This window comes from Arachis ipaensis, chromosome B09 (genome assembly GCF_000816755.2).
Source record: "Arachis ipaensis cultivar K30076 chromosome B09, Araip1.1, whole genome shotgun sequence".
Taxonomy (NCBI): Eukaryota; Viridiplantae; Streptophyta; class Magnoliopsida; order Fabales; family Fabaceae; genus Arachis; species Arachis ipaensis.
In genome coordinates this window covers 8138667-8148786 of record NC_029793.2, presented here as the reverse complement: position 1 = coordinate 8148786, position 10120 = coordinate 8138667, and the positions used below count along the sequence as shown (strand labels likewise).

The 10120-nt window shown below is 36.2% G+C and overlaps 2 protein-coding genes across 2 annotated transcripts; one reads left to right on the top strand and one right to left on the bottom strand.

Annotated features, from left to right (window-relative positions):
• On the top strand, positions 3264-8212 carry LOC107618212 (uncharacterized protein At3g49140). Its single transcript, XM_016320211.2, has 11 exons — positions 3264-3446; positions 3644-3719; positions 4491-4713; positions 5205-5307; positions 5393-5460; positions 6044-6223; positions 6336-6464; positions 6637-6969; positions 7062-7214; positions 7531-7626; positions 7925-8212. Exons 1-11 carry the CDS (start codon positions 3401-3403, stop codon positions 8027-8029), a joined length of 1512 nt encoding a protein of 503 aa, XP_016175697.1. The 5' UTR covers positions 3264-3400; the 3' UTR covers positions 8030-8212.
• On the bottom strand, positions 8549-9754 carry LOC107618214 (uncharacterized protein P11E10.01). Its single transcript, XM_016320212.2, has one exon. The coding sequence runs from the start codon at positions 9669-9671 to the stop codon at positions 8676-8678; it is 996 nt and encodes a 331-aa protein (XP_016175698.1). The 5' UTR covers positions 9672-9754; the 3' UTR covers positions 8549-8675.

Genomic DNA, 10120 nt, shown 5'->3' with positions numbered 1-10120 from the left:
CATGAAGCCATCAGTCCCTTCTTCTTTCCTCTTTTTGGCTTCTCTTCCTTCTTTAACTTGGGACAATCAGATTTGAATTGCCTCATTTCCTTGCAGTTGTAATAAGTTACTTTGCTAAGGTCTTTCTTCATTTTCCTTGAGCTGCCGCCTTTGCCTTTGAGCTTCACCATTTTCCTGAATTTTTTTGCAAACAACACAAATTGATTTTCAGATGAGTTATCACTGGATTCATCATCCAGAGGGTTAGTGACAGAAGAAAAAGCTATTCCTTTCTTTTTTGAATCTTTTTTCAAGTAGGTGTTTTCAAAAGCAAGTAAATTTCCTCTCAAATCATTATAGGTCATAGAGTCAAGACCACTACTTTCAGAGATAATTAAAGCTTTTGTTTCCCACTCTTTTGTGAGACATCTCAACACTCCTCTCACTAGCACAGATTCAGGATACTTGATTCCCATAGCATCCAAGCCAACAATGATGGTGTTGAAGCGTTCAAACATCTCATCAATGGATTCTCCTTCCTTCATTGCAAATATTTCATACTCTCTGTTTAACATATCAATCCTGGTCTTTTTCACAATGGTTGTTCCTTCATGAGTAACTAGGAGTTTATCCCAGATTTCCTTTGCTGTTGTGCAACATGATACCCGTCGGTACTCCTCAAAACTGATAGCACAGTTGAGCAGATTGATGGCCTTGGCGTTGAGCTCCACCTTTTTTCTATCTTCATCCGTCCAACTTGCTTCAGGTTTAAGAGAAACAACTCCTTCGGCACTTGTAACAGTTGGATATTGAGGCCCTTCCAGGATGATCTTCCACAGTCTGTAATCCACTGCTTGCACAAATATCTTCATCCTCTCCTTCTAATAGGTATAATTTTTCCCATTTGAAAAGAGGAGGTCTATTGCTTGATTGTCCTTCGGTCAGATTGTAGGACACCACATTAGAGCCGCTGCTTTCTGCCATCTGGATCTTTTCTCCAAGCTGCAAAGCTTGATCTCTTTGAGACCAAGCTCTGATACCAATTGATGGTTTCAGTGGCTAAGAGAAGGGGGGGTTGAATCTTAGCCCCCTTTTTGGCTTGATTACGCTTTTTGGTCTTTGAGGAGACTTTTGTGTTTTTATCTCGTCCCTAGCCACGAGACTTTTTATTTTTGTCTCGTCACTTGGCACAAGCTATTTCTGGTTTTAGCTCCTGTGCAGTAGAAACAGAAATGGAGTAGTAGAGAGAGAAGATTACACCTAGATATATCCTGGTTCAGCTGCTAAGTGTTATGCAGCCTACATCTAGTCTCCATCACAACAATGATGGAATTTCACTATAATCAATCCTGATTACAAACTGTAAAGTGCTAACCCAATTTACAAGGGGATTCCCACAGAATCATGAAACACAACATAGATGAACAAAGGAACTCTAAGAACATCTATGGCTTTTTTCTTTTAATTTTGCACTCTCTGCCTTTTTCCGCTCTATGGCTTTTTCATACAAACATCACTGTTTGCCTTTTTCCATGAGACTCAAGACATGACAAAATTAAACAGAAAAATACTAAACAGAATACATTGAAGGAGAAGAAAATCTGTAAGCTTAGGTAGCTCTGAGAATTCTGTGCCTTGCACTCTCACTGCTTACTTCTAACTCCTTGCTCCAAACAGTGGCTGTTCACTCTTTTTATAGAAGAGAGAAGCCTCCACACTTGAAGTAAAAAACCCAAGCCAACTTCTTCTTCTCCAAGAAACAGAACCGGTTCGGCCACATAGAGAGAGAAGAGATAACTATGCAAAACCCAACATGCAAGTACCTCTAGTCCTTCCTTGGTCATCACCCTTCATCAATCCGAGCTCTCCATCCTTGGCTTGCTCTCCAAGATGGATTTCTGGTCCTTGATGCTTCATGATGATGATGACTTCATCTGCTTCAATCTTTGCCTCTACCATCACTTCGTCACTCTAGCTACTTCCTGTGGTGGTTGAGCAGAATCAAAGACAAGCCATGCCTCCAAGAATCTCTTTCTTGCTGGCCGAAATCTTCTTCAACCCTTTTTGGTATGAAGAAGCCAAGATCTTGTCACCATATCTTACCATTCATGGTCGAAGATCTCAGCCACAGCATACTTTTTTTTTTTTTTTTTTTTATGTTTTCTTGCCATCATTGAGATGGTCTTTAGCTTGCTCATAGCTTCATCTTGATATGTTGCAAGAGCTTCCATGGTTTGCTGTGTAAAGACCAAAACAGGAAGCAAAGATGAAAGAGAGGAGAGAGAAATTTAAACACTAGCTAATGGGTAATGATAAAGTAAAATTAAAGTTCAACTTCCTTGCATAAGGTAGCGTGTAAAGCTACTGAAGCCATTAAATCAATTTCTCTCTCTCACATTTATGTTTCCAATGCTAGCAAATTAGATTTTGAGATCCATCCCATAATGATAAATGGAATCCGTTGGAAACATGAAGTAACTTTGCTTTCTTTCTCATTTTGGTTTCGGACCAAACAAGCATGAGAGGCATTCATCAAAATTAAAATTGGGCTTGGTAGCAACAACATTTAATCTGGCCCAATAATATTTTGATTTAGCCAAACCAATTGGGCTTATGGTAATGTTTGAGTTCTGGCCCAATTTATCATAAATTGCTTCAGCCATAATGATCACAATAGTTTAACACCAAGGCTGAATAGTTTTAAGCCTATTGGGCTTGCAACATTTTCTTTTATTTCTGGCCCAATATAAACCTGCATTGCAAAATTATTTTAATCAACATTTAATCCAAAATTAATTTTGCAATTAATAATGTTTAGTCATCACAAATATTAATTTAGAGTTTTCCAAACTCATCAAACATGTTTGGATTATTTCTATTGATGTTACATGTTTATTGTACTTGTTGAATTTTTAAGATAAAAATTTGGTTTTTTTTTTTTATGAATTTCAAAGTTATCGGGTATCCAATTACCCGAACCGAACCAATCCGTTCTTAATCGGTTTGGTTTGGTTCGGATACATGTATAAAAAAATGCAAATCCGAACCAAACCGAACCAATTATATTTTGATCGATTCAATTCTAATTTTACCATAAACCCGAACCAAATCGATCCGTGCTCACCCGTAGAACCTGTTACTGGCTCTGCTAGTCTGCTGGTACGAAACGACATCGTTTTACTTGACCAGGATTCAACAGGCAGCCAATGAGAGTATGCGAGATGTGCGGGTGTACAGAAATAACTATGTAGGTGCCGTATCTGATCAAAATACAAAATACCGAAGCAAGAAGGAAGAAGCCAATCACAAAAAAGAGAACCTCATCTTCAAAATGATGACGATGATGTTGTTGTTCTTTTTCCATAGGTAGGTAGTACTTTTCTTCTATCAGAGAGCAAAACTTGAAACTGCACTAACGACGATGTTTCTTGAGACCACCGTGGCCGCCTGCTTCCCCGCCATCCTCCGTACTTTCTAAACCACCCTCTTACTGTTTGTTGAAATTCCTCAAGGAGATTTTTATATACTTTTCTTCTCTTGTTTTCAATGTTAAGAAGAAAAACAGCATTTGTGTGGTTTGCCGTTTGCTACAAACAGAAACAATAATGGTTCACTGAAAATGTTGGTTGAATAATAGAAGACTAATGGTGCATTGCTGTTGCAGATAAGAGGGTTGTCCATATTGCAGCTTCATGCAAGCTCCACCCTTACAACTCCAACTGTGCTCATCATATGCTCTGGTATATTAATCATACATTCTGACTTGTGAATTGTGAATTATCATTCTTCTCACTTTGTTATTGAAATGAGAGATTGAGAGTGTCAATGTTTGTTGGAAGAGAATGAATACAACATTTTGTTTTTTTTTGTTTTTTGTTATTATGCTATTCTCTCTCTTTCATACATTCATCCAATGGCAATAGTGAGGAACATTAGGGTTCATAACTCATAATACTATGCTCCAATGCCTAATTCAATGCAAATCCATGGGTCTTATGTAGCATATTTATTGGTTTCTTTTGTTTAACATAGCAGAGGCATAGGGCCCTATGACAAACAAGTGGTATGGAATTAAATGCATGATTTGGGAAATAAAATCTTGCACAGATTTTCAAATGGATTAGATGGTGCCCTATGGTATTTTTTAGGGTCTATTGTAAAGCTGCCATCAAACGGCTTGATCCATTTTAGGAGAGTTGACCATGGAAATGGTATCAAAGCCTACCCTAAATGTGACACTAGTTAGGATTTCCATTCTTGCCACAGCCAATAGAGCTGAATGAAAGAGAGACCTGTGAGATTTGAGAATTAAATTCTAGATTTGTACACTTGTTAAAAGCAGCATAATTTCAAAACCCTCTTTTTTCTCCCTAACCTGAAATACGTTTCTAGAATGTGTATTTTTAATATGTAATCATTCATTGAAATTTCTTGATAGAGCTTAGCTTGCCTAAATGACAGTAGTAGATGCTAAATTAGGAAATATATAATAGACGAAAATAAATGCACAGGGAAAAATGTCAGAAGTGCAGTGGCATTCACTTCACAAGAAGGAACAAACTTGTGCCTGTAAAGAATAGTATTCGTGCATCAACGGAGTATCTAGGCTCAGCTCCAGATCCTATAAAGAAAAACGTGAAGTCATCATACCATCCATTTGAGGAATTTGCACAGCCAGAGAATAGTGGAGATGCTAGGCCTACATCAGCAGAAACAAGTAGAACAATTATAGAGGTATTAATTTCATAAAAAGAAAACTATTAATTAGTATTCATGTTGCCGATCAATGAAGTAACCCCTTTCGACATAAGAAGAAAGAAAAATACAAAATAAGATTTTTTTTATATAAAGGGAATTTAGTGATATAGACAAATGGTACATCAATCAAAATACCAATGTAAAATTCACGAAGTTTCTTTAATAAATTCATTGAAGTTAGATGACTAACTTCATTATCTTCTCATTCAATCAGCAGATATTCCATCTAATTAATATTCATCTTTGAAAAAAGTCAATCATCTGTACTCACTTGGAACAAACCTTAATAAATTATGTACCTTAGGTCTTTTATCTTAATGTAGTATAATATAATCAATCCTAAGCTCAACTCATGTACTTAAATGCTGAAATTGTGGCAAGACCTTTATCAAGCAGCTACTCAGTAGTTTTTCATTCGCATCCTGTTAACCACCAATGCATCGATGAATGTGGTATATCTTTTTCAGGTCAACAGCAAAGCAACACTTGTGTTCTCGGTTCTGATCAATGGTGAAGACCATGAAAATGTTGTTTGGCCAGATGTGCCATATTTGACTGATGAACGTGGAAGTGAGTGAAAATATTTATCAAATGAATAAATTTTCTTGTGTGTACGAAGTTTCATCCACCAAATTAAGTTACATGTGCATTGCAGATATATACTTTCAAATGAAAACTGGTGAAGATATTTTGCAATCCCTTACTTCAGAAGAAAACTATGTGGTATGGCCATATCTATAACATTCTATAATCATATATTGTCCTACCATTTCTTTTTTGCATATACTCATGCCGGTTGGCCTTCTTCATAATAGTTAGTGTTATGTATGTGCACTCTTCATATCTTGTCATGTCACCTAATAGGAAGTGGGAACATTCAGATGTGCTATTGGATATTTGGCTTGAGCAATCATTTCATGTTCTCACTATTTTGTTTGTACTGTTGTCAATGTACTCTAGAGGCACAGAGCACCAAGCCTTGTCTATAATATGCTTTTTTGGGACAGTTCAGCTTTCTATTTCGTAATTTATCCAGAATGTCTACACTCTTCTTGCCATTAGACATCAATAGTTCTCATGTCTTTTGTAGATTTGGAAACTGGATTCATAGTTTATCTTCAATCATCTCTCTTTCTAATCTCATGATTCCAGTTGTTCTATGCAAAGCTTGCATCTCTTCTATGTAATGACTTCAATCATCTTTTCTTTCTAATCTCATGTTTCCAGTGGTGGTTTGCAAATCTTGCATCTCGTCCAATGTAATAACAGTCAGTTTTGGCTTGTCTGTCTGTACACTGTATTGTAGCAAGTCATTGTTGGTGTGGATACCATGGAAATGATATCTGAGATGGACTTATCAAATCCTTCAGAAATTAACTTTGGGATTGAAGAAATAGGTGATGAAGATGTTGATGACTATGATGAAGAGGATGAAGATGAGGATGAGGATGAAGACGAAGATGAAGACGATGATGATTATGATGCGGTATAATTCATTTGTTTCTTTTCAATATAATTCTGAGGACTGTATTCATTTCTGAGCTGTAAACTTTACAGATGGAAACATTATGCATTATATTCTATTATCATGTTTACAGGGATGGGTATCTGTTCATTCAGATGATGATGAACAGGATGATTCTGATGAGGAGACACTTGCAGACTGGGCAAAACTGGAAACTATGCGTTTTTCACATCCAATGCATTTTGCCAAAACGTTGGCTGAGGTAAATATTAATGTTAGGATATGTTAATGGAGTTTATTGATGATATTTGTTTAAGATGACAAAGTGAAACAAGTGTGATGTGGCTTCTAGGCAATTATATGCAGAATCTTTTGAATTGCAAATATACCTAGGGTTGTTGGCACTAATCAAATCATTTATGTTTTGGGATTAGATTGCTTCAGATGATCCAATTGATTGGATGGAGCAACCTCCAGCTTGCCTAGCTATCCAAGGACTTATAAGACCCGCCTTTATTGAAGAACATTCTATGATACAGAAGCATCTATCTGCCACTCAGACCAGTAATACTGACATGAGCGAACGGATCAAAAGTAAAGGAGAAAACGTTGATGTGGTCAGTGACCATGTGCACAATTTAGAAACACCTAAACATGATGCAGCACAGATGGAGAAGAATGACAATGAAGATATTCCAATTAACGAGACTGCATTTTACAAACTGGAGATGACTAAGATCCAACTATTTACAGCACACGGGGTTCCAGTAAGTTTTAACACTTTCAACATGTGTACTAGTTTTTTACTTAGAAATGTTTGTTTAAGCACTAACGGAAGATTTGCTCATAATTGTGGCAGACTGTTCTTGAAGTAGAAGATTACATGAAAGCTCAACCTGATGCCATAGCACATGCAGCTTCCAAAATCATATCGTGTCTGCAAGCTTGCGGAGAAAAGACTGAACAAGCCCTCAAATCTCTGTGTTGGAGATGCAAGGCTATTCAAGTGGAGGTATTACATGAACTGTTGGAAAAATTACCTAGAGTTATTTCTATGCATAGATAACTGGTTGTTATACATTTTAGAGAAAATAGTTGGGTGAGGCATGATATTTGCAGTTATCTCATTACACTAAACCGAAAAATTGAGTTGATATAATCCAAAACACTATTAAAACTACTAAATATATATTGTTAATGTGGTTTAAGTGAAATTCTCCATTAGTAGAATCTTCTGTTCCAGCACAACATATGTAATAGGTATAGTATGTATAGTGTTAATAGGTTATTTCTATTGATTAATCACATTCGCTTGCAACTTATAACAGGAGGCACAACTTATCTGTGTAGACTCACTTGGGTTTGACGTAAGGGTTTGTTCAGGCACGCAAGTTCAAACGTTGAGATTTGCATTTAAGAAAAGGGTACATCAATTTTTATTTTTATCTTTTTTTTTTTCCGAAACAAATTTCAATTTCTTTAATATGTCGTTATAAATGGATATTAATCATGCTTCATGCCAACCACTGTACATCTAAACATCAATAACGCTAAGCAAGAAAATCATCTAAAGATTGCTTGATCCAGTGCACCCTTGGTTAAGTAATTTGGAAACTGTTATGGTTTAAGTGATTAGTTAGCTTTATTGCACGCTATTAAATTGATTAAAATGAAGGCTACATATCTGTATTCCCCTTCATAGTTATTAAATTTTTTGTGCAGGCTACTTCAGAGTACAGTGCTGAGAGACAACTCAATGATATACTATTTCCAGGAAGTCACCAGAAGCCACAAAAATTGACTCAGACACATCAAAATGAATGCTAAAACTAAAACCTTCAAAATGTCGCATTCCTTTTAATTTTGTATCACTAGTGTAGTAGTGTTGTATGCCATTCGCCAATGATAGTTCATAGAGGTAAAAGAAAAAGGAAAAGTAGGCATGTATCATGTATGTGCCCACCCTGTTGCATTAAATTATAATTGAAAGTAATTGCTTTCCTGTGCTGATTCTTTTCTGATATCAATTTTTTCATTTTTTGCTCACACTTATTTGTAATTAGTCTATATTGCCCACAAATACAGGTTTAAAAGAAGCATTAGACATGATGAGGTGATGATAATAACTTTATTAAATCATAACTTTAGATTAACTTGTTCTGTTGCAATCCTCATTTTGTCTAACTATTGAACCATCTGAGACTCATGATACAATTTTCTTATTATCTAGAAAACATTCATAATCTAATCATATGAATTGACTACATGTATTGCATTATGATGTCTATGTATAATCATGCCAAGACTTAGAGTTCATAAATCAAAAAGTACTAAAAAACAGACTAGATTTTGAAACTTGAACTTATTGAGATGTGAAACTATTATCAGTCGGCCACGGAATAAAAGTTTAGTAAGCACATAGATCTCTTGTACATATTGAATTATTTGGCTTTAACTACACTCAATATTATACCTAGCTCCTGATATAAGTCTCATACACAAATTGTGCTGCAAGCATATCTACAACAGCAGAACCAACAGACTTAAACACAGTAATCTGCTCCAAACTGGTTCTCCCAATTTTGTCTCCTCTAATAAGTTGCAACAAATCCCCTCCAATCTCATCTTTTCCAATCACTCCTCTCTCAAAAGCACCTACAAGCTCCCCTGCTTCTACCAAAGCAGCTTCATTATCCACAAACACAGTCCCCCTCCTAATTGCCTCATCATCACATTCCATCATTGAAGGCTTGAATGAACCCACCAAATCCAAATGAGCACCAAGCTTCAACTTTTCACCCTTCACAAGGGGTGCCTCGGAATTAGTGGCACAACTCACAATATCGCCAAATCCAACAACCTCGTCCAAATCCTCACAACCCTCAATTCTCAACCCTTCTTCAAATTCCCCACTTTCTCTCAATTTCTGTGCCAAAGTTCTTGCCTTTTCAACTGTCCTATTCCAAATCAAGACTCTCCTCAAACTGGGCCTGGCTGAAAGATGAGCCCTGATCAAATGGGGTGCCATGGCGCCAGCACCAACCATGACAAGAACCTCACTGTCATCTCTAGCCAAATACTTGGAAGCCAAGCCAGAGACACAAGAGGTTCTGTAAAGGGTGAGTTCAGTAGAGTCCATGGAAGCTAGGGTTTGGCCATTGGTGGAACTGAAGAGGACATAGCTTCCCTGAACACCAGGCAAGTTGAGTGCAGAGTTTTGAGGGAAGTGTGTAACAAGCTTGACACCAATGTAAGGGAGATAAGAAGGAGAAGAGGACCAAGATGGCATCAAGAGGAGAGAGGAAGAAGGGGAAACTGAATAGTGGTGGCGGATTGGAGTTTGGAGAAAGGTTGAAGCTTTGGGGATATTTGATTGGAAGTGATCTATGAGAGTTTTGTGGGTGAGGATGGAGCATAAGGTCTCAGTGGATATGAAGAATGGAGAAGGAGAAGAAGAAGAAGAAGACATGGTTTTGAGGTTAGGAGCAGGCACAGGTGTTATTGACTTGTTCTTCAATACAAAAGAATTTGGCTAACCAATGCTACTTAACAAAAACAATAACAGTATTCCTACCTAAACATTCATATAAAAATATATTTATTATTAATTAATTATATATTTAAATTATTTTTTAATTAACAAAATAAAGATAATTCATGTGAGTAGTTAAAATCCTCAAATGAATAACGACTGAGATTTGCCAATCTATTCTATTATATAAAAATTGGATGTCTGCACTTAATGATGAAACTGACGTGACATACTTTGAAGAGTGTTTTCCGATTTAATTATTTTAACTCATTCAATACAATTTATTGCACTGACTTAATTATATCAACTAATTAATTTGATTAGATATTTAAATATCAATATAATTTATTATAGTATATAATACTTGATTAATTTTATTATATCAA

Bases quoted from the DNA above. Each gene is read 5' to 3' on its own strand.
- LOC107618212 (XM_016320211.2), top strand. From the start codon at position 3,401: ATGTTTCTTGAGACCACCGTGGCCGCCTGCTTCCCCGCCATCCTCC. The intron at 3,447-3,643 runs GTACTTTCTAAA...TTGCTGTTGCAG, and splicing joins CTGCTTCCCCGCCATCCTCC to ATAAGAGGGTTGTCCATATT. The intron at 6,224-6,335 runs GTATAATTCATT...TCATGTTTACAG, and splicing joins ACGATGATGATTATGATGCG to GGATGGGTATCTGTTCATTC.
- LOC107618214 (XM_016320212.2), bottom strand. From the start codon at position 9,671: ATGTCTTCTTCTTCTTCTTCTCCTTCTCCATTCTTCATATCCACTGAG.